The following is a 27,427-nucleotide window of genomic DNA, read 5'->3' as shown; positions in this document are numbered from 1 at the left end:
AGCCGGAGGAGATTGCAGAGAAAGGGAGGGGCAAGTCCATGGAGGGTTTTGAAAGCAAGGATAAGAAATTTACAATCAAGGCATTGCTTAACCACGAGCCAGTATTGGTCAGCGAGCACAGGGCTGGTGGGTGAACAGGACATAGTTTGAGTAAAGACACCAGCAGCTGAGTTTTGCTAACATCATATCTATACAAAGAAGAATGTGGGAGGCCAGCCAGGAATGCATCGAAACAGTCAGTTGAGGAATAAATTCCAAGGGGAAGATATTGATGTGAACTCAATAAATTATGTAAAATAACTGGCAGAAGGGTTAAAGGGGAGTTGAGAAATCTTTTCACACCGAAGGTGGTGGAGATCTGGAGCTCTCTGCCTGGAAGGTGGTAAAACTTGGATGTGCACTTGAGGTGTCACAACCTACAGGGCTACGAACCAAGAGCTGACAAGTAGGATTAGGCTAGGCAGCTGTTTTTTGGCAAAGAAACAATGGACCGAAAGGTCGCTTTCTATGCCATAAATACTTTGTTTCTATAGAATTACATGATGACATGTGCAATGGCCCTAAGGTCTGAAATTCCCTCCATAAACCCCCCCACCTTTCCATCGTGCTATCCTCCTTTAAGCCCTCCTTAAAACCTCCCTCTTTGACCTAGCTTTTGGTCATCACCCCCCCCATTATTCCCTTTATGTGACTCGGCATCATATTTTGTTTGAAGTATTTTGGGACAACTCCGTTCCTAACAGCACTGTGGGTGTACCGGCACCAGCTGGGCAGCAGCGGTTTAGGAAGGCAGCTCACCACCACCGTCTCAAGGGCAATAGGGATGGTGGCCTTGCCAGTGATGATCACATCCCATGAAAGAATTAAAAAAAGGTGCTATATAAATACAACTTGTTGTTGTACTCTTTCTGTTATCTCTGCAAAGAATTTTATCAGGCTAGTTAAACACGCCTTAACCTTTCGGAGTCCGTGCTGACAATTTTTAAGTATATTTCCTGTCTCTGGGGCCAGGATTTTATGGCCCTGCCGGGGTGTGTCTCCCCCTGGTGGACGTGGTGAGCCATTTAAATCTCTATTCAGTTCGGCGGGACTGTAATATCCCATTGGACGGGAGAGGCTGTAAAATCCTGGCCTGGATGTTCTTCTATTGTTTGTTTTACTAGGGATCCCATTACCTTTCCTATCACTGACATTAAACTTGACTGGACTACAGTTCCCATTTTTCATTGTTTCTCCCATTTTGTACATTGGAACAACATTAGCTGCCCACCAATCCCTTGGCACTACCCCCTCTTCTGTGGATGGAGTCAAGAGGTAATTAGATGTGTTTCCGATGATATTGCGGTGGGTCTTGGCTGTTCCCATACACAAGGAGCTGTAGACCATGATAATGCTGCAAAATCCCAGACCTTACCCAATTGCTCATCTGGTGTTAGGATACACAGATCAGTCATGATCTAATTGAATAGCGGAACAGGCTCAAGGGGCTGAGCGGCTTTCTCCAGTTCCAATGTCACTGAGCCATGTTGAAGGCCCTGTGTTCAACCCTTGGTCCATACTGGGTTAGTCAATCTCAGAGCACCACCACTGACCTCAGTTCCCTGGAAGCCGAGGCAGGGAAAGATCAGACAGAGTTCTTGCTCCTAACCACTATCTAGAGTTTGTCTGGGAATAGACATTGGCTGAGAATGGGGTCCAGATTGATTGCAAATTCATCACCATAATCAAATAGCTTGGTGCTACTTGGGTGAGGCAGCAGGGGGCTACTGGTGATTGTGAAACTGTACCCAACGAGAGTCAGTGCCCTCAGGAGAAGATGGATGGAAGTGAGGGCAGGAAAAAGCTCCTGTGCCATTAAGCTGGTTACTTTGGTAATGGTTTTTGTTATCTCTCTGTTATCTTCCCTCGTTCTGTAGATCATGCCAAGGGCTTTGGTGGGCGATATGGGGTACAGCAGGACCGGATGGACAAGGTAGGCCCTCACAGACTGTGAACTCCATGAGATGCTCTCTGTAACAAAGCAAGCCACGGCCTCAGAGCCACAGATCTTCCCCCTTCCCTGAGTCCTCCTTCCATCCAATAGCCTGAAAACCCAAGCTTGGCTTCACAACTTCTTGATTTACTTCACTCCTTTCCTCCTTGCTGCTGTCCTGCACTAAGAACCTTGACCCTTCACATCAGTGTCTCAATGGACTAGAAACCTCAAATATTCTGATACATTGCACCAATAGCCAGGATTGATGTTGCAACATTTCCATGGCAATAATATATCGATGGTCATCTACATATTTGTACCTCTTCTAGGACACAGTCAGATCAGCCATGATATTAATTAAATGGCGGAGTGGGCTTGATGGGCCAAATGACCTACTCCTGCTCCTATTTCTTATGCTTTTATGATCGTCATACTTTCTGCTGAGATAAATTTTCAAATTCTTCTCCACCTTCATCGAAGTCAACCTTTGAATATCAGTTTGGCTCAGTTGGTAATGGTCTTGCCTCTCAGGATATTAGGATCGAGTCCCAACCCAGGACTTGAACACATGATCTGGGCGGACACTCTTGCCCAGTACAGAAAGGGGGGCTGCACCACTGGACAAAATGTCAAACTGAAACCCAGCATAAAGGATTATCATTAAAATGGGAGCGCACAAAATTGGAGGTGACCTTGTGACGTGGGTTGGAAATTGTTTGTTGGGTAAGGAGACACGGGCTGGGATTTTCCAGCTCCACTGTAGCGGGACCCACCACCAGTCCGTTGACTTTCGGCAGGACCGGATAATCCTGGGGACGGGCGGGGCTGGAAAACCCTGCCCACGGGATAAAGGGAATGTTCTCTGATTGGTGGGATGTGGTGTGCCCCAGGGTGTGCCTCAGCTTTTCCCCATATTCATCAATGACTTGGAGAAAAGAATAAAGAGTCGTTTCTGGAAGTTTGCTTTTAACACCATGTTAGGAGGCACAGTCAGTTTACAGTTTACAAAGGCACATGGACAGATTGAATGTGCATAATTATAACAGATAGGAGTTTAATGTGGGGAAGTGTGAGGTCATCCACTTTGGATCTGAGTAAAACAGTTCAGAGCATCTTCTTAATGGGGTGAGATGAGGAGCTGCGGAGGAGCAAAGGGATTAAGGTATCACTAAAAACTAATACAGAGGTACAAAAAGCAATCAAAAGGCCTCATCTCAAACTGGTTGGAATACCAGTGGTGCTTCAGTTTTACAAAGCCTTAGCCATTCCCAATCAGGAGTATTTTATCTAGTAACCTTGGTGTGGGCAGATTCAGCAGAATATATCAGGGCTTAAAGGGTTAACAATGAGGGCAGGTTGCCTATACTTGGCTTGTATTCCCTTGAGTTTAGAAGGTTGTAGGATGATCTAATTGAAGTATTTAAAATGAGAAAAGGATTCAGGAGCTTAGGTCCAGAGAAACTATTCCTCCTGGTTGAGGTTTCTAGAACAAGGAGTAAAATCAGGAATCACTTTGTACGCACAAAGCACAGCGGAAACCTGGAACCCTCTCACCTAAGAGGCTGTGGATGCTGGGGGCTCTCAGAGATGTACAAGGGAGCTGCATGGGTCAAATCACGTTTCTTCTTTTCTTGCCCTTGAGTGGGGGAGGGAGGCTCTCGCTACACCCCAGGCACTGGCTGCTGGAGGTGGGTGTAGAATATAAGAACGTAAGAAATAGGAGCAGGAGTAGGCCATTCGGCCGCTCAAGCCTGTCCTGCCATTCAATAAGATCGTGGGTGATCTAACCCAGGCCTAACACCTCTTTCATCCCAGCTCCTCATAGCCCTCAACTCCCCGATATTTCAAAAATCTATCCACCTCCTCATTAAATACTTCCAGCGGCCTAGCCTCCACAACTCTCTGGAGTCAGTGTGCTGTGTACTGCCAGTCCCTGGGCATGGTGATTGTGCGAAGCTCGGATTTGTCTTGAGTTAGTTTGATGGTTGACTGTTTTACCAATTCACGTTGCAGAACGCAGCCTCTTTCACTGAGATGGAGAGTCCAACGTCATCCTATCAGAAGACAATGCCAGTGGAAGCTGGTGAGTTGGACTGTGAAGCCATTCTAAATTGATGCCAGGGTTCCTGAGTCAAACTCTAGATGTTGCCAAGTTGGTTCTGTCAGCTTAAATGGCAAAAAATACACATATTTACTTTTCAATTCCCTCCCTCCCTTCCTCCCTCCCGCCACCTTTTCTCCTGGATGTCTTGCTCTTTACCAGAGTTCAGTTCCATGAGCATTAGACAATTCCCCCAGCACCTCATCAAAGTCTGAGCCTAGACAGGGAGTGTTAGCAAGAGGGGGTGTCACAACCAAGACTGATCATGTCCTTTGGTGCCAGTGACACACCCATGCCCCTGGGGAGCACTAGTCACGCACCCACTGCTTGGTGCCAGTGACACACCCACGCTGCTTACGGTAGATTACCATCGATCAGCAACTGGAATGCTGGCACATGGTTTTTAACGCTGCACCATATCCCCTCCCCCACCCCCTGTTTAGCCCAGAGGCACTGAGGCCAATTCCAGCACCACCAACACAGGAATCAATTAGGCTGATGTTGACCTGCGATTGAACCCAATCCATTCCTGATCGTGACACTCAGGCCCGCTCTCTGCAAAAGCGAGGGATCTGATACCCACAACAGGTCTCGTTCTCCATGTAATTCAACTCCTGGGCTACCACTTTTCCCTGTAACTCCCTCCCATATCTATAATGTGTTAAATTTCATTACATAAAGGGGATGGGAACTCCAACCTGCCTGCGTACTCACCCTGTGGCAATGTACAGTGTGCCAGTGTTTCCTCACCTTGTGCCAGTGTTTCCTCAGCCTGTGCCATGTACAGTGTGCCAGTGTTCCCTGTGCCAGTGTCCCCACACCATGTGCAGTGTTCCCTGTGCCATGATTCCTGTGCCAGTGCACCCTGTGCTCATGTTTCCATACCCTGTGCCCATGTTTCTTTGTTCCTTTATCCTCAATCAGGTGTTTTGTGAACTGATTGTAATAACTGGTGTACTGTATGTTACTCTCTTATATCTCACTTTGTCTTGGACCTTGTCTGCCATTCGATCTCCTCCCCCAATCTTCCTTCCTCCCTCTAACCCTATATCCATCATTTCTCTCTCTTTCTTTAAATTTCTGACTCACTTTGCTTGTCTCTATCTTCTGATCCTGTTCTTCCCTTTATCTCCTTTCTCCCTGAATCTACGGTCTCTACTTGAGTGAATTTCTCGCTCTTTTTTCTCTTTCTCTCACTATTTTTCTCTCACTCCATTGTTCTCTGTCCCTCTCCCATTCTTTCTCTCTCCCCCACCACTCTGTCCCTCACTCTTTTTCCCTCTGCTTCTCCACCTCTCTTTCTTTATCCCTCCGTCTTTGTAGTGACTGTAGCTTTAAGACTTATTGTACCGTGTAGTATCACGTGACAGTGTGAACAAATCAGCCCGAAGCACAGGGAACCTTAGGGGTAGAGTTGGTCTAGTTGTGGTTCTTGATGGAAGCAAGTAACTGCTGCTCAAGCCCTGTAAATAAAGTTCACTGTTTCTTATGAGAAACCTGTCTGGAAAATCAAGTCCATAACAGTCGTTATCTCTCTTCATTACTGTCACCTTCCGTCTCTCTGTCTTTGTGCCTGCAGCCAGCAGTGGTGCAAGCAGTCTGAAGGCGAGGTTTGAGAACATGGCCAAAGCCAGTGAAGAAGATAACAAAAAGAGGGCAGAGGAGGAGCGTGCTCGGAGACAGGTCCGAGAGAGACAGGAGCGGGAGGAGGCGCAGAGAAAGCAGCAGGTGAGTAGGTGGGTGATGGTGGGTAACTCAGCTTAGGACCACCTCACCCTGATCTGTCCGAACACTGCTTCCAACAAGAGCCCAACAGTGGAATGAGTTTAGCACCTCAATCCAGACTTGTGAGGAAGGAGCATACCTGCCTGCCTCTTGTCCCTTACCGTAGACAGATCTTCCCCTATATTGATGAACACTATTGTAAAAAGATCTCAAGTCACTGTCTGTGTGTTAAGAATGAGAACTCCCTCAGTTCTGACCCATCGACACTGCAGCACTCCATCAGTACTGCCTCTCTGAGAGTGCAGCGCTCCCTCAGTACAGGCCCTCTGAGAGTGCAGTACTCCCTCAGTACTGTCACTCCGACAGTGCAGCGCTCCCTCAGTACTGCCTCTTTGAGAATGCAGTGCTCCCTCAGTACTGTCTCTCTGAGAATGCAGCGCTCCCTCAGTACTGTCTCTCTGAGAGTGCAGTACTCCCTCAGTACTGTCTCTCTGAGAGTGCAGCGCTCCCTCAGTACTGTCTCTCTGAGAGTGCAGTACTCCCTCAGTACTGCCTCTTTGAGAATGCAGCGCTCCCTCAGTACTGCCTCTTTGAGAATGCAGCGCTCCCTCAGTACTGTCTCTCTGAGAGTGCAGTACTCCCTCAGTACTGCCTCTTTGAGAATGCAGCGCTCCCTCAGTACTGTCTCTCTGAGAGTGCAGTACTCCCTCAGTACTGCCTCTTTGAGAATGCAGCGCTCCCTCAGTACTGTCTCTCTGAGAGTGCAGTACTCCCTCAGTACTGCCTCTTTGAGAATGCAGCGCTCCCTCAGTACTGCCTCTTTGAGAATGCAGCGCTCCCTCAGTACTGTCTCTCTGAGAGTGCAGTACTCCCTCAGTACTGTCCCTCCGACAGTGCAGCGCTCCCTCAGTACTGCCCCTCTGAGAGTGCAATGTTCCCTCAGTGCTGCCTCTCTGAGAGTGCAGTGCTCCCTCAGTGCTGTCTCTCTGAAAAGGAGCGCTGCCTCAGTACAGGCCCTATGAGAGTGCAGTGCTCCCTCAGTGCTGTCTCTCTGAAGAGGAGCGCTGTCTCAGTACAAGCCCTATGAGAGTGCAGTGCTCCCTCAGTGCTGTCTCTCTGAAGAGGAGCGCTGCCTCAGTACAGGCCCTATGAGAGTGCAGTGCTCCCTCAGTGCTGTCTCTCTGAAGAGGAGCGCTGCCTCAGTACAGGCCCTATGAGAGTGCAGTGCTCTCTCAGTACTGTCCCTCCGACAGTGCAGTGCTCTCTCATACTGCTTCTCTGAGAGTGCAGCTTGGTTATGGGTCAAGTCTGTGGACTGAGGCTTGAATCCACGACCTGCTGACTGCATAGCGGGAGTGCTGCCACTGAGTCATGGCTGACACTTGGAGACACAGTGAGGAGAGCAAAAAGCAATTAGTTATCACTTATGTAGTCAGCTCCTTCTCATTGTTACCTCATAGAGCGGGTCCATCCAGCTCTCTGACTCCACACTATTGAAAACCTGGGAATGAGTGGTCAGATAATGTATCAGCCAGTTTGGTCAGTGAATAGTTGAGCTGTACTGATCAGGGTCGACCAAATTTCAATTCTTAGTCTATGCCAAGTTAGGTGACCTCCATTAAAGCAGTGGAAGGGTGGACGTGACCTCAGTATCTACAACACTAGTGATGGAGGTCCAGCCAAGGATCCCAATCCTGCTATCACCCACTGACTCCTGCTGGATGGGCAATTGCATGGGGCCTCCAGAAAGGAAGAACCTCATGACTTGCACAATCTGGATTCACACATGAATTAAAAGCTGCTAAGGTGAGGTACCTGAGTGTGCCAGCACTTCTGGCACACTTAGCAGGCCCCAGCAAGAGTTGGGGTTTTAATGAGAGGTTAGAAGAGGAGACAACTTGCTTTCAGAAGAGTGAGAGGTCAGGGAAGAGGAAGAATGCATAGGGTGGTGGTTGTGGTTGGGGGGACCCTAAGTTCAGGAGGACCAAGAGAAAAGTATTGAGCAGGCTAGGATGGATAAAATAGAGACAATAAAAATGATGAATGATGGAAATGCTCGAGTTGAGAGGTTACTAATCAGATGAGATGGGAACTGATCGTTTGTATGATGCAGTCAGGTTCAAAGGCTACCTTCCGCTTTGACCTTTGACCCTCTTCGTTCACAGGAGCAAGTGAAGCAGGAGCAAAAGGCAGAAATACCGGAACCCAGGAAGACCAATCAGCTTCCGCCAGTTCCTCGGAGCCGAGGTCAGAAACCAATGAATAAACCTGAGCCAGAACCAGAACCAGAACCAGAGCCTGAACCAGAACCAGAGCCAGAGCCAGAGCCAGAACCAGAGCCAGAACCAGAGGAATCCCCTGTCTATGATAACCCTGATACTTACTGTGAGGTAATGGACTCTGATCAACAGCCATTGAAATACAAGGCACAATATTAACATTTCAGCAGAGAGCTTCTTGTGCTTTTCTAGCATTTTCTCCCCAAACTAATGTCACCACGGTAATTCAGCATAAAAACCACTATTTTGGACCCAATCAGCATTAGAAGACCACAGGATGGCAGCTTTGGGAAATGGAGAAACACACTGACCCTCCAGTAGTGGCACTCCCCTGTGGATAGGCAGCAGAGGGAGCTTCATTCTTTAACCACTCAGGGGGTGTTTGTTGGGACAGTGTAGAGGGGGCTTTGCCCTGTATCTATCCCCTGCTGAACCTGCCCTGGAAGAGTTTGGGACAGTGTAGAGGGGCTTCGCTCTGTATCTAACAGTGTTGTACCTGCCCTGGGAGCATTTGATTGGATAATGTAGAGGGAGCTTCACTACAACAATAGCAACAACTTCCACCTCTGACCTAATAAAACGTCCCGAGGCACTTCCCATGGTCGTTATAAGACAAAATATAACACCGAGCTACATAAAGAGCCAATAGGGCAGATGACCCAAAACTTGATCAGGAAGGTAGGTTTTAAGGGTCTTAAACTAGGAATGTGAGGAACAGAGCTGGAGAAGTTTAGGGAAGGAATTCCAGAGCTCAGCACCCATGCAGTGCAAGGCATGGCCACCAATGGTGGAATAATTCAAATTGCAGAGTTCAGGGAGTAGGAAGGGGTTTCTCTGTAGGGAAGGAATTGGGGATTTGGTGGCTGGGGTGGTGAGGGGTTGCTGCATTGCCCATCCCAAGCAGAGGGTGCCTAAACATTCTATTGTGAGGCCAATCAGAAGACCCCCTACCCTTTCTGGACCCACAAAAAGAAGTGTATGTTTTCCCGGCTGTACATGACTTACTGTCACCTGGTTGGGAAATGCTTCCTCACCCAAGCCTGAGTTAAAATGGCAGTTGGGGCCTGATGGCATCATCAGACCCTGATCTGTATATTTAAAGAAGGATCTCGATGGATTTGGGTGGGAAGTTTAGCTCTCTTAGTACCACAGCTATTCAGCCTTGTCAGGGCCAGGCATACCACAGTTGGGACTGACCCTGTCTTAATGTGAAATCCATGCCTGTATCTTCCAGTGGATCTCATGGAGCAGGAGCAGTTATCCTGACTAGGTTCTCACCTCTGGCACCCCTCAGTGGAGAGCAGTTACTGTATTGCCTACTTCCAGCCTGGCCAAGATCAGCTGACTGTGTTATTTAACTATCAATTGCCTGCTTGTCTATTGTTCTTCTCATTGCAGGAGGAGAATGACGAAGACATTGTGGACTATGAAAACATTGTGGACATATCTCAGCAGCCCGTCCCCAAGGAGGATGTGGAGGACCCGGGAAACTATGAGGAGCTGATGCCAGTCCAAGAAATGGCCAAAGCTGGTGAGATACCCCATCCAGAATGTCACCTGTATGTTGTGAGGGATAATTTGCTGCTGAATTGTGCTGTGGGGAAAGGTGGGTTTGAGGCGATGGGGAGAAGTTGGATTGTAGATATTGGGGAATATAGGGAGATGCAGGTTTGGGAATATAGGGAGAGATGGGTTGGGAATATAGGGGTGAAGGTGAGCTTGGGAAACATATGAATAAATACGACTGGGGGATATGGAGGAAGGTAGGTTGAAGGGCTGAACAATATGGCCAGACAGTGGGTAGGTGCGGTTAAAATCATAAAAATTAAGACTCTTGTAACTTAAAATCATTCTATTGCAATTTTTCCATAGGTGAAGAGAATATTTATGACATTGCAGATAATGGTGTGACTGCAGTTGCTTTGTACGATTACCAAGGAGGTAGGTCAACGATAAGAAATAAATGCAATTGAAAGAATGTATTTGGCACAGTTTCCCTCCGCTTAGCTTCCTCTGCCCAGTCCCTGGTGGAAACTAAGGGCAGAAAACTGCTCCCTGCTGTCTGACAATACTCCTCCATGCCATCTCTCAGTTGACTGCCTGCAGGGGAACAGCAGGCCACTCAGTCCCTCCAGCCTGTTCTGCCATTTTATTAGCTCATGGCTGACCTGTACTTCAACATTTTGCCCACCTTTTCTCCATGCTCTTTGACACCCTTCCCTCACAAAAATCTGTAAGTCTCAGTCTTGTAATTTTCAAATGATCTCCAGCATCCACTGCCTTTTGGGAGAAAGTCTTTTTGTGGAAAAAGTGCTTCCTGATTTCACTCCTGAATGGCTTAGCCCTAATTTCAAGGTTATTTCCAGGTCTCCTGGATTTCATAATTTAACCAGAGTGGGCTTTGAAGCTTAAATTATGAAGACAGGTTGTATCAACTAGTCTTGTATTTCCTCAGCTATAGAAGATTAAGGCATGATTCAGGTGTGTTTAAAATTATTAAAGGAGTTGATAGGGTAAACAGAGAGAAATTATTTCCTCTGGCAAGTTCAGATCAAGGGCCCATAACCTTAAAATTAGAGATAGGTCAGACTGTTGGGTAAGCATATTAAGCAATATGGAACCAAATTAAGTAAATGGAACTAAGGTACAAATCAGTTATAATCTTAACTGAATGGCAGAACCGGCTTGAGTGGTTGTAACCTCATGGCCTGGCATATCCCTCACTCTACCATTATTATCATGCCAGGGAACTACCTTGGCTCAATGAGAAGTGTAGGAGAACACACAAGGAGCAGCACCAGATGCACCTAAAAATGAGGTGGCAACCTGGTAAAGGTGCAACACAGGACTACGTGCGTGCTAAACAGAGGAAGCAGCAACAATGGATTAGATCAAAGTTCTGGAGTGCTGCCGCGTCAAATTGTGAATGGTGGTGGACAATTAAACACTAACAGGAGGGGCAGGCTCTATGAACACCTCCACCCTCAACGATGGCAGAGCCCAGCAGGTCCATCATGCAAAAGACAGGGCTGAATGGTCTGCAACCATCTTCAGGCAAGATTGCTGAGTGGATGATCCCTCTCAACCTCCTCCTGTGGTCCTCACCAACACAGATGCCAGACTCCAGCCAATTAAATTCACTTGATATAATATCAAGAAATGGTGGAGTGTACTAGATGCAAAAGAGGCTATGTGACTTGGCAACATCCAAGCTGTATTACTGAAGACTTGTGCTCCAGAACTAGCATTGCCTTTAGGTTATTCCAGTATAGTTACACTGCTGGCACCTACCCAACAATGTGGAAAATTACCCAGATACGTAGGGCAGGACAAGTAGGACAAAGCAGGACAAATCCAATCCCGCCATTTACCTCCCTATCGGTCTTCTCTCAATCATCAGCAAAGTGATGGAAGATATCATTGACAGTGCTGTCAAGCGGCACTTATCTACCAACAACCTGCTCACCAATGTGCAGTTTGGGAGTTTGGGTTCCACCAGGGGCTGCTCAGCTCCACACCTCATTGAAAATCAGGATCAGCAACAGTGAGTCTGAAGCTATCTGATTATCATAAAAACCCCTACTGATTCACCAATGCCCTTAGAGAAGGAAACTTGTCATCCTTAGCTGACCTGAGCCTATATGTGACTCCAGTGACTTCAGCCAATTCAATTCACTCCACATGATATCAAGAAACTGCTGAGCAATCTGGATACAGCAAAGCCTGTGGGTCCCGACAACATCCCACTGTAATGCTGAAGACTTGTGCTTCAGAATTAGCTGCACCCTTAGCCAAGCTGTTCCAGTATCGCTGCACCACTGATATCTCCACAACAATGTGGAAAATTGCTCACATATATCCTGCCATAAAAAGCAGGACAAATCCAATCCAGCCAATTTCCACCCAGTACACTCTCAATCATCAACAAACTAATGGAAGGAGTTATTGACAGTGTTAACAAGCAGCACCTACTCACCAATAACTAGCTCACTGATGCTCAGTTTGGGTTCTGCCAGGATCAATCAGTTCCAGGCCTCATTACAGCCTTAGTTCAAATATGGACTAAAGAGCTAAACTCAAAAGGTGAGGTGAGAGTGGCTGCCCTTGACATCAAGGCACCATTTGGCTGAAATGGTGCTATCAAGGACAAAATTGAAGTCAACAGAAATGGAGGAAAACTCTCCACTGGTTGGAGTCATACCTAACCCAAAGGAAGATGGTCATGTTGGAGGCCAATTCTCTCAAGCCCAAGACATTGCTGCAGGAGTTGCTGAGAGCAGTCACCTAGGTCCAGCCATCTTCAGCTGCTTCATCAATGACCTTCCCTCCATCATAAAATCAAAAATGGGCATGTTCACTGATGTTGCACAGTGTTCAGTTCTATTCACAATTCCCCAGATACTGAAGCAGCCTGTGCCCACATACAGCAAGATCTGGGCAACATTCAGGCTTGTGCTGATAAGTGGCAAATGACATTTGCACCCCACAACTGCCAGGCAATGGCCATCTCCAACAACAGATAGTTTAACCACTTCCCATTGACTTTCAACGGGATTACCATCAGTAAGTCCGCTGTCCACTATCAACATCCTGGGACTTATCATTGACCAGTGACCTAAATGGACCAGCCAGATAAATACTGTGGCTACAAGAGCAGGTCAGAGGCTAGATATTCTGTGGAAAGTAACTCAGCTCTTGACTCCCCAGATTCTTTCCATTATAAGGTAAAATTCCGGAATGTGATAGAACACTCTCCACTTGCCTGAATGAGTACACCTTTAAGAACGTTCAAGAAACTTGTCACCATCCAGGACTAAGCAATTGATTTGATTGGCACTCCATCCACTATCTCAAGCATTCACTCCCGCTACTACCAAACTGTTTTGGCAGCAGTGTGTGCCATCTACAAGAGGGAAATGCAGCAACTCACCAAGTCTCCTTCGGCAGTATTTCTAAACCTGCAACCTTTACCACCGAGAAGGCTAAGGGCAGCAGGCACATGGGAAGAATCTGCATTGTTCCCTCCAAAGTCATGCACCAACGTGACTGAGAAATATACAGGCATTCCTTCATTATTGCTAGGTCAAAATCCTGGACCCCTCTACTTGACAAGTACAGTGGATATGGCTCAAGAAGGTGGCTCATCACCACCTTCACAAGGGCAACTATGGATGGACAATAAATGTTGGCCCTGCCAGTGATGCCCATATCCCATGAATTTTTCTTTTTCATAAACAAAAGGACTACTCATGTTCCTATTAATCCTTTTATCATTTCAAAAACCTCAATTATATCATCGGTCAACTTTCCAAACTCGCGAATTACAAGCCAGGTTTATGCAATCTGCCCTTATAATTTAACACTTTTAGCTCCAGTATCTTTCTGGTGAATCTGCACTGTACCATCTGCAAGCCCTTTATATCCGTCCTGAGGTTTAGTTGCCCAGAACTGAATATAGCATGACAGATGGCACCTGACCAAAGCTCTGTACAACTGAAGCATCATTTCCTTCCATTTGTAATCCAGTCTCCTTGAGATAAAGACTGACATTCCATTAGCCTTTTGATTATTTTTATGTACCTTTCTATTAGTTTGTAGCAATTTGAATCCCTGGATACCTAAATTCCTTTGTTCCTTCACAGTTTCTAGTTTCTCACCATTAAGAAAATATTCCGATTTGTCTTTTTTGGATTCAAAGTGGATGACTTACACTGAACTCCATTTGCCATGAGTTTTGCCACTCAGTTAATCTGTCCAAGTCCCTTTGTAACTTTCTGCTTGCATTTACACAATTTACTGTGTCTCCTAACTCACTGTCATCTGAAAACTTGAATATATAATTCTCTACTCCATCATCCAGCTCATTGATAAATATGGTGAAAAGCTGAGGCCCCAATACAAATCCCTGTCATACATCATTTTTCACACTCTGCCAAACAGTCCAACTGGGGCCCATGCCTCAGCCCTTTGCAGTTCATCATCCACAACATGATCCCTGTAACTCTGTTACATACCCAGTCCTTAAAACTACCTTTATTACACAATTAGCCCCCATTAAAGCATTCCATGTTACAGTCCACCCTTCATTGCCAGCAATGGCTCAGTGAGTAGCACTGTCATCTCTGAGTTAGATGGTTATGGCCTTAGTCCCATTGAAGAGTGCTGCAACTGTCGAATGTGCAGCCCTTCAGGTGAGGTGTTAAATTAAGGTCCCATCTGCCCTCTCAGGCAGGTGTAAAGAAAGAAAAAAAAAGAAAGGCTTGCTGTCATATCATCTCTTTCAAGACCTCAGGACGTCCCAAAGAACTTCACAGCTAATGAAGGACTTTTGAAGTGCGGTCACTGTGATAATGCAAAAGGACCCCCAACACTATTTGCAGAAGAGCAGGGGAGACCTGGCCAATGTTTTTCCCTCAACCAACATCATGAAAACAGATTATTTGTTTGTTACTATATTGATGTTTGTGTGGCTACCTGGTGTGCAAATTAGCTGCCCGCATTACAACAGTGACTACACTTCATTGACCATGAGGCTATTTGGACATCCTGAGGTTTGGAAAGGGGCTATATAAATGCAAGTCTGTCTTTAAGAATCAAAAAATAATTTGCTGTTCTCCATCACCTATAACAGAAGTGCTTGGCTCAGTGCCAGATTTTCAGCAGCTCTCAGCTTCAATATTCACCACTGATTCTTTTTAAATGTGTTACAGAGGGCAACGATGAAATCTCCTTTGATCCCAATGACATCATCACAAACATCGAGATGATTGATGAGGGCTGGTGGCAAGGGCAATGCCACGGCAAAATCGGACTCTTCCCAGCCAATTATGTGAAGCTGACGCAGTGAGCGCTGACCAATCACATTGGAGTTCACTTCACCACTCTATAAATACCAAACCTTCAAACGTTTGGACACTGAATTTGAAACTCTTTATGATTTCAATTATTTTGTACTTGGCAAGCATAAATATTTTTTCTCTCTCATTGAAACCTAAATCCTGCTGTTCCCATGATTGAAACAGTTGCCATGTTGACCTGGAGATCCCAGCACAGAAATTGGGCATTCTGCCCCTCGCTTGTGTGCCATTGTAAACTCTTTAGCCAGAGCTGCCTTATCAAATACCATTTCCCCATATCCTTTTATATTTTTCCTTTGCAAATTCTAACCTAATTGCCAAACTTGCCGGCTTGGTCTGGGGAGCAAATGCCTCAACTTTCCACTCATCTGTCCTCACATTTTGCCATTCATTGTGGAATATGGGACCCTGTTTGGACTTGCTCATCACAAATTAAACTGGTGGATACACAACTCTGAGTAATTAAGTTTTTTTATATGTCAGGCACATTGCAGCCTAGTCTGTCTTATGGTGCTCTGTAAAACAACTCTTCCTCATTCAGATGCAGCAGTAAATTGGTAAATGGACATTGTGATAACATCCAGTTGTTAATTGACTCTAATTTGTTCCATACGCCTTTATCTACAACTCAATATGGTTAACAGGATGATCAATTGTCCTGTATTTTAAGGGATTGTTCATTGTTTTGACTGTCCCGTGTCCTTTAAGGGATGCTTTTTGTCTCTTATTTCCAGGACAGCCTGTGGGAGACTGAGCTGAGAGTCTCCTCTTGCCTTTGCCTCATTGTTTACTTGGTGAGTATGCATACTGTGGCCATTGGCCACCAGTGGGAGTTGTGATCACCCCCACCCGATCTTGGTCCTACAGTTGAAGTGTCCCTTATATTATTTCACAAGAGTCGGTCACCCTGACAGTCAATCTTTCCTTTTTACCTTTCCTTACTGATTTGTTGGTATAACGTGGGCTGCAGATGACCTATAAATCACTATCGCCCCTGACTCTACAGCACATCAGCCTTTCACAATCAACTGGTCACATTGCAGTTGGGCATTTCTTAATTACTGTTCAACTGGACAGTGACAGTCCAACTCAAAACTTCACTCATGCAGCATTCGTGATGATGACAGTTATCCTTGTGGACAAATACAAACCATGACCCATGTTGCTGAATGATCCCAGCTAACAAAACTACCTGGGGAGCTGTGTGGTTTGCTCACAGTTCTCCAAGATGCTGGAATTATAAGCTGATTCTGCATATGCTAAATAAAAACATTCAAACCCTCATTCATTTCCTTTTTAAATGTTGCTTTGGTCTCTGCCTCAAAAGTGCCTTGTAGTCCTAGTAAAACATTCATGGTTTAATAACCCTTCATGTGAAAATATTTCCCCTCATTTCTCTCTTTGTTCCCATAGTGATGATCCTGAGCCTTGTTCCCGATTTGCCAATTAATGGCGTATTTCCACACTTCTGTAATGGTGAAAAGCCTTTGTTATTCCTGTAATCCTAGCCCCCTGCTGCTATACAATTACAGCCCCACACTAGAATGGGAATTATCAGAATTCAGTTTGCAAGCAGTTCACACAGCTTGGCTTAACATCTCTGGATAATATTTTATCCAATTCAGCCCAGTTGGTGACTGGATTAGCACACTGACCTTTCACCTTGTGAGTGAGGAGTTTGAGTTATTTAACCCATAACAAAAACAGAAATACCTGGAAAAACTCAGCAGGTCTGGCAGCATCGCCGGAGAAGAGCAAAGTTGATGTTTCGAGTCCTCATGACCCTTCAACAGGACTAAGTAGAAATAGGAAAGGGGTGAAATATAAGCTGGTTTAAGGGGGGGGGGGGGTGTGGAGAAGGGGAGGGAGGTTGTTGGGACAAGCAAGCAGTGATAGGTGGAGATAACCAAAAGATGTCACAGACAAAAGAACAAAGAGGTGTTGAAGATGGTGATATTATCTAAAAGAATGTGCTAATTAAGATTGGAGAGCAGGACAAGCAAGGTAGCTCTAGTGGGGGTGGGGTGAAATAAACCGTGGGTGGAATACATTTAAAAATAATGGAAATAGGTGGGAAAAGAAAAATCTATATAAATTATTGGAAAAAATATTATTGGCATGAGAGCAGGGTGGAGTGTTAAAATGGCAAGCGACAGGGAGGTCTGGGTCATTCTTGCAGACAGACCGAAGGTGTTCTGCAAAGCCAGACCTCCCTGTTGCTTGCAATTTTAACACTCCATCCTGCTCTCTTGCCCACATGTCCGTCCTTGGCTTGCTGCATTGTTCCAGTGAAGCTCAACGCAAACTGGAGGAACAGCACCTCATCTTCCGACCAGGCACTTTACAGCCTTCCGGACTGAATATTGAGTTCAACAACTTTAGATCTTGAACTCCCTCCTCCATCCCCACCCCCTTTCCGTTTCTTCCCCCTCCCTTTTGTTTTTTCCAATAATTTATATCGATTTTTCTTTTCCCACCTATTTCCATTATTTTTAAATGTATTCCACCCATGGTTTATTTCACCCCACCCCCACTAGTGCTACCTTGCTTGTCCTGCTCTCCAATCTTAATTAGCACATTCTTTTAGATAATATCACCACCTTCAACACCCCTTTGTTCTTTTTTCTGTGACATCTTTTGGTTATCTCCACCTACCACTGTTTGCTTGTCCCAACAACCTCCCTCCCTTCTCCACCCCGCCCCCCAGCCAGCTTATATTTCACCCCTTTGCTATTTCTACTTAGTTCTGTTGAAGGGTCATGAGGACTGGAAACGTCAACTTTGCTCTTCTCCGCCGATGCTGCCAGACCTGCTGAGTTTTTCCAGGTATTTCTGTTTTTGTTTTGGATTTCCAGCATCTGCAGTCTTTTGTTTTTATTTAACCCTGGCTGTACCTACCCCCTGGGAGTGTTTAATGGAACAATATAGGGGGAGTTTTATTCTATGTCTAACCCATGCTATAACTATCCTGGGAGTGTTTGATGGTACAATGTACAATGTCGGAGGAACTGTAAAGGAAGCTCCTGAAATACATCTAACCAGATTTGACGGCACCTGGAAGAGGTACAAGGAGCGTGATGTTCCAGCTGATCAATTCCGTGAATTACATTTGGAAATATCTTATGAAGCAGATAATGTAGAGTTGCTCAGCCATCAGGAAATGGAAATCACAAGCCTGAAACATTATTTTCAGACAAAAGCTGATATTTTGCTTGTTCAGGAAGGAACTGGAAACTGTAATGAGGAGACAGTGCATAGAAAATACTTTGTTATTACATACAGAGAGGCAACATTCAGCCCTGCCAACCAGCCTCAAATGCATAGGCTGTGTCTATGTCAGTATTTAGACTATATATGAGCAAATACTGCTAATCGCGTTTACTCACCCTGCTTCCATACCCTTTCCTCCCCTTTTCCATCTAGTCTTCAAAGCTGACATAGTTCCTGCCTCAAACACTCATCTTAGATGTGAATCCCACAGTCTCAAATGCAGTGACTGTTTGTCTTGAATATTGCTGAAAAGAGAAACAAGTTGCCAAAGCTTTTCGTCTTGCACTCATCAGCATGCCTCAGCCAATCAGAGTCGACTTGCCAACCAATCAGCACCCTTTTCTTCTGTAGTGTAAATTGTTGTGGTTGTTTGAAATGTAGCATTCTTATGTTTGTCCTGATGAGTGCAAGAGGAAAAACTTCGGCAACATGTCCCTCTTTTCAGCAGTATTCAAGTTCTGTACTACCAAGCGACTAACATTATCTTTCTGGCTTGAAACCTGCATTGTTGTAATGAAAAATGCCAAGGTTTTCAAGTCTTGCTTCCTCATACCAGGCAGCATCCTAATGAATCTGCGTAATACCCTCTCTAAGGCCTCAGTATCCTTCCCATTTAATCTCCTTCCACAGCCCATACGGACTCTATTAATAATTACCTGTTGTCAAATTATGCACCAGAAAGGTGTACTGGATGGCACTCTGGCCTCAGCACTCTATTGGCTGGGAAATTACCACATTGACAGGTCATGCATTTCCAGCTAGGCTACAAATTATATTTATCATAAAAGTAAATTTATTCAGAAGCAAAATAAATCAGCTGATATAGCTCTTATTTTTGTCCCAGTGATTGAAACCATTTTCTGAGACCAAAATAGGAACTCAAAATTCCCAGAGTATTTTTTTTATAGTCCTTGCACTCTGATTTGGATGATCATTACATGGTTCTTAGTTCTATGGAGTTTTGACTCACTCCTGCAGCATCCAATTAGATGACTGAAACAAATGAAACGCAGACGTGGCTTGAAATCGGCTAGATTTACACTAAACTGAACGTGTGCTGGAAACAGAACCTTCAGTCAAGCCAGACCAAAGACCCAATAGTTGAAGGTGCTGTCCTGCCATTAATGAGCACTGCTCCAAGCATCTGCGTGACCCAGAGGTTTCTAAAATAAATGCAAGACCACATATGGCCAGTTATTATAAAGCAGGGTTGATATTTGATGGCTCAGTCAGTAAATTGTTTATCAGCTTATCGGTCTGTCTGGAATTGAGAAGTAAACTCTCTGTTCACTTTCAAAGGATTCCGCTTCCGCCAGTTCCATTTCAAAAGGTATTGAAGCATCCATTGTTTCATAACCAGGAGGGAAGCTCTGTGATTTAACATTTAGTCACTCAACAGTAGTGTTTGTATTTTCTCTATGGATTCTCAAGACAAAGATAATGGTAATCCTATCAAAAACAGTAAAACTGGCTTTTTTTTAAACCCCTAATGCCCAGCCTAGCCACTATTTAAATGAGAATATGTCACAGAAAATTATTTATGAACATAAACATTCACCACCTAGAAAGGCAAGGGCAGCAGCTGTATGGGAACACGACCACTCCAAGTTCCCATCTAAGTCACACACCATTCCGACTTGGAAATATATTGGCCATTCATCATCACCTGGACAAAATCCTGGAATTACCTACCTAACAGCATCATGGAAGCACCTTCACCCCATGCACTGCGATAGTTCGAGAAGAAGGCATCAACGGATGGGCAATAAATTCTGCCAGTTACGCCTGTTTCTCCTGGTTGTCCAAAGCAACATTCCTCCCACAACCAAGGTCACCAAAGGCAGATTAACTGGCCATTATTCTTAGTGGGCTCTTGCTGTGTGCAGAATGGCTGCTGCTCTTGCCAAATCATGGCAACTGCTGTTTGTAGATGCTTTAAGAGGTGTGATCAGGTACTGTATAAAGTTAGGCCTGCTTTTTGCTCCTAACAGGTGTCAACTGTAGCTAAGTGGGTAGCACTTTTGCCTCTGAGTCACAAAGTTGTAGGTTTAAGTTCCAACCTAGAGACTTGGCCACATAATCCAGGTTGACATGTCAGTGCTGAATTGCCTTTGGAGTTGGTGTTAAGCCAAGAGTCTGTATGTCCTCTCAGATTGATATAAAAGAGTCCATTGCACTGTTGGAAGAAGAGCAGGAGTTCTCCCTAGTGTCCTAGTCAATATTTATCCTTCACCAGCATCACTAAAACAGACAGTTGGCCTCGATTACATGCTCAAGTCTCTAGAGTTGGACTTGAACATAGGAGCAGCTGTAGGCCATTTGGCCTGTCAAGCCTCATCTGCTATTCAAACAAATTATGGTTGATCATCTATCTCAATGTCAATTTTCCCAGTATTCCCATACCCCTTGATATCATTAATATCCAGAAATCTATCTATTTCTGTCATGAACATGCTCAATGACACAGCCCTCTGGGGTAGAGTATTCCAAAGATTCACCACCCTCTAGGTGAAGAAATTCCTCCTCATCTCAGTCTTAAATGGCCTGCCCCTTATCCTGAGACTGTGTTCCCTGGTTCTAGACTCATCAGCCAGAGGCTACATCCTATCCACATCTACCCTGTAATGCCCTGTAAGAACTTTATAAGCTTCAATGAGATCACTTCTTATTCTTCAAAACTCTAGAGAATACAGGCCCAGTTTCCTCATCTCTCTCCATAAGACAATCCTGCCATCCCAGCAATCGGGCTGGTGAACCTCTCCCTATATGGCCAGTATTTCCTTCCTTAGATAAGGAGACCAAAACTGTACACAATACTCCAGGTGCAGCCTCACCAAGGCTCTGTACAACTGCAGCAAGACTTCTTTCCTCCTGTACTCAAATCCCCTTGTAATGAAGGCCAACGTACCATTTGTCTTCTTAATTGCATGATGCGCCTGCCTGCAAGCTTTTAGTGACTCATGAACAAGGATACCCAGGACCCTTAAGGACACCAACACTTCCCACCCTCTCACCATTTAAGAAATACTCTACCTTTCTGTTTTTACGACCAAAGTCGATAACTTCACACTTATTCATATTATATTCCATTTGCCATGTTCTTGTCCACTCACTTAGCCTGTCTAAATCCCCTTGAAGCCTCCTTGCATCTTCCTCAGAACTTACATTCCCACATAATTTAGTGTCATCAGCAACTTTGGAAATATTACCTTTGGTCCCCACATCCAAATCATTTATATAGATTGTGAACAGCTGTGACCCCAGCACTGACCCCTGCCTTATCCCACTACTAACAGCCTGCCATCCTGAGAATGACCCGTTTATTCCTATTCTCTGCTTTCTGTCTGTTAACCAATTTTCAATCCATGCCAGAATATTACCCCCAATCCCGTGTGCTCTAATTTTCTTTACTAACCTCCTATTCGAACCTTGTCAAAGGCCTTTTGAAAATCCAAAGATAATCACCAATACGTTAATTATCTCTGTAGCCACCTCTTTCAACACTCTGTAATGTAGCTCATCTGGTCCAGGGGATTTCAATTCAATTCAATTAATTTTTCGAGTACTACCTCTTTATTAATACTAATTTCATTCAGAACTGTGCCTATGAGGATAGATTGGAGACTTTGGGACTGTTTTCCTTGGAGAAAAGAAGGCTGAGAGGAGACTTGATAGAGGTATTCAAGATCCTGAGGGGTATGGACAGGGTAAATAGTGAGAAACTGTTCCCACTCAAGAGCACAGCAAGAACTAGAGGGCACAGATTCAAAATAATTGGCGAAAGGAGTAAATGTGATGTGAGAAAAATTTTTTTCATCCTGAAAGGGTGATGGAGGCAGGTGCGATCGAGCTTTTCAAAAGGGAATTGGGTTGCTACCTGAAAAGAGAGAATGTGCAAGGTTACAGGGATAAGGCAGGGGAGTGGGACTAAGTGGAATGCTCTTTCAAAGAGCCAGTGCAAACTCAATGGGCTGAATGGCCTCCTTTTGCACTGTAAAGATACTGTGATAGTTCCTTATTTTTACAAGTCCCTTGGTTCCCTTGTATCTCTGGGAGATTACCTCCGTGAAGGCAGACATAAAATAATTGTTTAGTTTCTCCTCCATTTTATTCTCCAGGAATTCTCTTGTCTCTGCCTGAAATGGACCCACATTTGTCCTTGCTAATCTTTTCCTGTTCACATACCTGAAGAAGCTTTTACAGCCTGTTTTTATGTTTCTCTTTTCCCTTTATCAATTTCTTATCAGAACCCACAACCTGATCATTGCCTAGCTGTGTGCAAACTGATTGTCAGGTTTTCTACATTAAAATAGTAACTATATTATAAAACACATGCTAGGCAGGAAAGAAGACTGAACAGTTTCCACCTTCACTGTCTCAGAGGTATCCTTAGCATCTCTTGGCAGGGACAAGGTCACCAACTCAGAGGACCTGGAGTATGCACATTCCATCAGCATACACTCATTGCTATGTCAACAACATCTGTGCTGGCTCAGCCACGTTCATTGGATGGATGACAGCTGTTTATCCAAAGGCCATATATATGGTGAATTGGCCATTGGGTCACGATCTCCTGGGTGTCCATACCTCGCTACAAGGCCATCTTACAAGTGTGATACAAAGATGGCGGCCATTGACACTGACAACTGAGAGACAGTCATTGACGGCTGTGACCTCTGGACCCTGACTGGAAGGGCCTTGGAAATGGCAAGCTGAAATGCAAAGCTCAGCTGGCCAAGAAGAGGGCCCAGAGTAAGCAAGAGGCTGGCTCTGAAGAAGGGTCAAACAGACTCAGAAAATTAACTTGTTTTTCTCTCTTTCCACAGATGCTGTCAGACCTGCTGAGTTTTTCCAGCATTTTCTGTTTTTGTTGCTGATGAATCTTGCACTTTCTCAGAGACTGCCATGCCAGAGTGGGGCTCCTGAGCCACAGCAGACGAGAGTTAACACAGAGTTGACCTCCTATTGAAACTGAGACGGAAGGCTGCCACCACATTAGCCACTACATTATGAAAATCCTTCATTTGCTGTAAAATGCTGGATAAATAGGGTTGCCACCTCTAATTGGACATATACCTGCAGGTTTCATCACATAATCTCCTGCCTTCAACAGTTGCACTCAAACAGCCTTTTTCTCCATCTCCATCAATTGTATAATCAACAAAAATGTTCAAAGAAAATGAAAAAGCACCTAATTTTTTAATGTCGCTATTATTTTTCTCCTGAGTTGCTTGACCAGGAGATTAATCTTTATGTTTATTAATCTTTACGCCTGTCTCTTTATGGGGTATGTGGAACATTCCTTGTTCCAGTCCTACTCTGGCCCCCTCCCACAACTCTTTCTCCGGTACATCGATGATTACTTCGGTGCTGCTTCATGCTCTCGTCGGGACCTGGAAAAATTTATTAATTTTGCTTCCAATCTCCACCCCTCCATCATTTTCACATGGTCCATCTCTGACACTTCCCTTCCTTGACCTCTCTGTCTCAATTTCTGGTGATAGACTGTCCACCAATATCCATTACAAGCCTACCGACTCCCACAGCTACCTCGACTACAGGTCCTCACACCCTGCTTCCTGTAAGGACTCCATCCCATTCTCTCAGTTCCTTCGCCTCCGTCGCATCTGTTCTGATGATGCTACCTTCAAAAACAGTTCCTCTGACATGTCCTCCTTCTTCCTTAACCGATGTTTTCCACCCATGGTCGTTGACAGGGCCCTCAACCGTGTCTGGCCCATCTCCCGTGCATCCGCCCTCACGCCTTCTCCTCCCTTCCAGAAACATGATAGGGTCCCCCTTGTCCTCACTTATCACCCCACCAGCCCCCGCATTCAAAGGATCATCCTCCGCCATTTCCACCAACTCCAGCATGATGCCACCACCAAACACATCTTCCCTTCACCCCCCCCGGCGGCATTCCGTAGGGATCGTTCTCTCCGGGACACCCTGGTCCATTCCTCCATCACCCCCTACTCCTCAACCCCCACCTACGGCACCTCCCCATGCATACGCAAAAGATGCAACACCTGCCCCTTCACTTGCTCTCTCCTCACCGTCCAAGGGCCCAAACACTCCTTTCAAGTGAAGCAGCATTTCACTTGCATTTCCCCTAACTTAGTCTACTGCATTCGTTGCTCCCAATGCGGTCTCCTCTACATTGGAGAGACCAAACGCAAACTGGGCGACCGCTTTGCAGAACACCTGCGGTCTGTCCGCAAGAATGACCCAAACCTCCCTGTCGCTTGCCATTTTAACACTCTACCCTGCTCTCTTGCCCACATGTCTGTCCTTGGCTCGCTGCATTGTTCCAGTGAAGCTCAACGCAAACTGGAGGAACAGCACCTCATCTTCCGACTAGGCACTTTACAGCCTTCCGGACTGAATATTGAATTTAACAACTTTAGATCTTGAACTCCCTCCTCCATCCCCACCCCCTTTCCGTTTCTTCCCCCTCCCTTTTGTTTTTTCCAATAATTTATATAGATTTTTCTTTTCCCACCTATTTCCATTATTTTTAAATGTATACCTTTTATGCCGTTAGTCTTATTTCACCCCACCCTCACTAGAGCTGTACCTTGCGTGTCCTGCCATCCATTCTTAATTAGCACATTCTCTTAGATAATATCACCACCTTCAACACCTCTTTGTTCTTTTGTCTGTGACATGTTTTGATTATCTGCTCCTATCACTGCTTGCTTGTCTCTACAACCACCCCCCCCCCCACCCACTTCTCTCCCCCACCCCACCCCCACCTTAAACCAGCTTATATTTCACCCCTCTCCTAATTTTACTCAGTTCTGTTGAAGGGTCATTAGGACTCGAAATGTCAACTTTATTCTTCTCCGCCGATGCTGCCAGACCTGCTGAGTTTTTCTAGGTAATTCTGTTTTTGTTTTGGATTAATCTTTATTTCCTGGAGCCTTGGCAACCCAAGTGTGTTCTTTCTTTCTTAATAAAATCTATTCCTGTGAGGCGATGAAATATATATTAAAAATGGTCAGAGATGTAATAACAGCCACTATTTCTGTGTGTGACATGTTCTCTCTGAGAAAGCAAAATGCTGCAGATGTTGGAAACCTGAAAATCAAAACAAAAAATACTGGAAATGCTCAGCAGGTCAGGCAGCAGCAGTGGAGAGTGACAGAGTTAACCTTTCAGATCAATGAGCTTTCTCCCTGTAACTCCTGTGAGCACAAAATTTACATTTTAAATCACCAGCCCTCCTAATGCAATAGAGCTAAATTGTCAGGGCCCTGAGGGATTGGGTTCTGAGGGGCTCTGTGAGGGGAGGGGCTTAGAGGGGAGGAGTTTCGCGGGGGAGGAATTCTGAGGGGAGGGGCTCTGTGAGGGGAGGAGCTCTGTGAAGGGAGGGGCTTAGAGGGGCACGGTGAGGGGAGGGGCTCTGAGGGGAGAAGTTTCGCGGCGGAGGAATTCTGAGGGTTGGGGCTATGAGGGGAGGAGCTCTGTGAGGGGAGGGGCTCTGAGGGGAGGAGTTTCGCGGGGGTGGAATTCTGAGGGGCGGGGCTCTGTGGGGGGAGGAACGCTGAGAGGTAGATGTTCTGAGACAGGGGGCTCCGTGTGACGAAGGGCTCAGTGTTGGGAGAGGCTCTTCGTGCGGGAAAAGGGCTCTGAGAGGGAGGGGCTCCGAGGGGGAGGAGCTCTGAGGGGAGGGCATCTGAGTGGGCAGGGCTCCCTGTGGGAGGAGCTGTGAGGGGCGGGGCTTGTTGGGTGTCTATGAGGGGCGGGGCTCTGTGGAGAAGGGACAGTGGGGGGCGGAGCTGAGTCTGGCGGTGTTCTATGGGGGCGGGGCAATGAGGGGGCTGAGCTGTGACGGGCGGGGTTCTATGGGGACGGGGCAGTGAGGTGGCGGAGTTGTGATGGGCGGGGCTCTGTGGAGGAGGGACAGTGGGTGGGCGGAGCTGTGCGGGGCGGTGTTCTATGGGGGCGGGGCAATGATGGGCCTGAGCTGTGACGGGAGGGGTTCTATGGGGGCGGGGCAGTGAGGTGGCGGAGTTATGATGGGCGGGGCTCTGTGGAGGAGGGACAGTGAGTGGGCGGAGCTGTGCGGGGCGGTGTTCTATGAGGGCGGGGCAATGAGGGGCCTGAGCTGTGACGGGCAGGTTCTATGGGGGCGGGGCAGTGAGGGAAAGAAGGTGTGGGGGTGGGGCTTTCGCTGGATCAGGCGCGGCTTGGGCTGCCCAGCGGGGGTTCTGCGGGTTGCGGGCCGGCGCTGCGATTTATTTATTTGTCGTTGTTATTTTGTCCTGTTGATAATATTTGTTCCATTAATTCCTTTTACAGATCGGGACCAGCACCAAGCGTGCCGGCGTTCCTTAGACAGGCTCGACTCGGGTCCTTCCTGGCGTCTGTTGCATAGCTGCAGAGAGAGATAGAGATAGAGTGGGGAGAATAGAGAGGAGAGGAGGGGAGATGAACAAAGAGGGAGAGCGATTGATGGGGGGAATAGAGAGGGGTGATAGATAGGGAAGAGGAATAGTGAGAGAGGGTAGAAGGATAGAGGGGGGGGATAGAGGATAGATAAAGGGGAGAGGGAGAGAAGGGGGTGAGGGAGAGAGAGAAGGGGGTGAGGGAGAGAGAGAAGGGGTGAGGGAGAGAGAGGAGGGGGTGAGAGGAGAGGGTGAGAGACTAGAGGGGGTGAGAGACTAGAGGGGGTGAGAGACTAGAGGGGGGCTGAGAGAGGAAAGGAGGGGGGCTGAGTGAGGAGAGGAGGGAGGAGAGGAGGAGAGGAGGGGGGCTGAGAGAGGAGAGGAGGAGGAGGAGGAGGAGGGGGGCTGAGAGAGGAGAGGAGGAGGAGGGGGGCTGAGAAGAGAGGAGGAGGAGGAGGAGGAGGAGGAGGAGGGGGGCTGAGAAGAGAGGAGGAGGAGGAGGGCTGAGAGAGGAGGAGGAGGGCTGAGAGAGGAGGAGGAGGAGGGGGGCTGAGAGAGGAGAGGAGGAGGAGGAGGGGGGCTGGGAGAGGAGGAGGGGGGGGGCTGAGAGAGGAGGAGAAGGGGGGCTGAGAGGAGGAGAAGGGGGGCTGAGAGAGGAGAGGAGAAGGGGGGCTGAGAGAGGAGAGGAGAAGGGGGGCTGAGAGAGGAGAGGAGAAGGGGGGCTGAGAGAGGAGAGGAGGAGGGGGGCTGAGAGAGGAGAGGAAGAGGAGGAGGGCTGAGAGAGGAGGAGGAGGAGGAGGGCTGAGAGGAGAGGAGGGGGGTGAGTGGAG

At 46.5% G+C, this 27,427-nt stretch overlaps 1 protein-coding gene across 2 annotated transcripts in view; it reads left to right on the top strand.

Annotated features, from left to right (window-relative positions):
- LOC144687278 (src substrate cortactin-like) overlaps positions 1-15,516 on the top strand; it is a 59,554-nt gene extending 44,038 nt beyond the window's left edge. For both annotated transcript variants that reach the window (XM_078553137.1, XM_078553138.1), the window contains 7 exons: positions 1,917-1,972; positions 3,989-4,058; positions 5,656-5,804; positions 7,967-8,191; positions 9,479-9,611; positions 9,953-10,021; positions 14,791-15,516. In XM_078553137.1, coding sequence (XP_078409263.1) covers positions 1,917-1,972; positions 3,989-4,058; positions 5,656-5,804; positions 7,967-8,191; positions 9,479-9,611; positions 9,953-10,021; positions 14,791-14,927 — 839 coding nt within the window. In that variant the 3' untranslated portion in view covers positions 14,928-15,516. The remainder of the gene's footprint in view (positions 1-1,916; positions 1,973-3,988; positions 4,059-5,655; positions 5,805-7,966; positions 8,192-9,478; positions 9,612-9,952; positions 10,022-14,790) is intronic.
- The last annotated feature ends 11,911 nt before the right edge of the window (positions 15,517-27,427 follow it).

Source organism: Cetorhinus maximus, chromosome 12 (genome assembly GCF_964194155.1).
Source record: "Cetorhinus maximus chromosome 12, sCetMax3.hap1.1, whole genome shotgun sequence".
NCBI lineage: Eukaryota > Metazoa > Chordata > Chondrichthyes > Lamniformes > Cetorhinidae > Cetorhinus > Cetorhinus maximus.
Note: the sequence above shows the minus strand (reverse complement) of the source record. Positions and strands in the feature narration are given on the sequence as shown.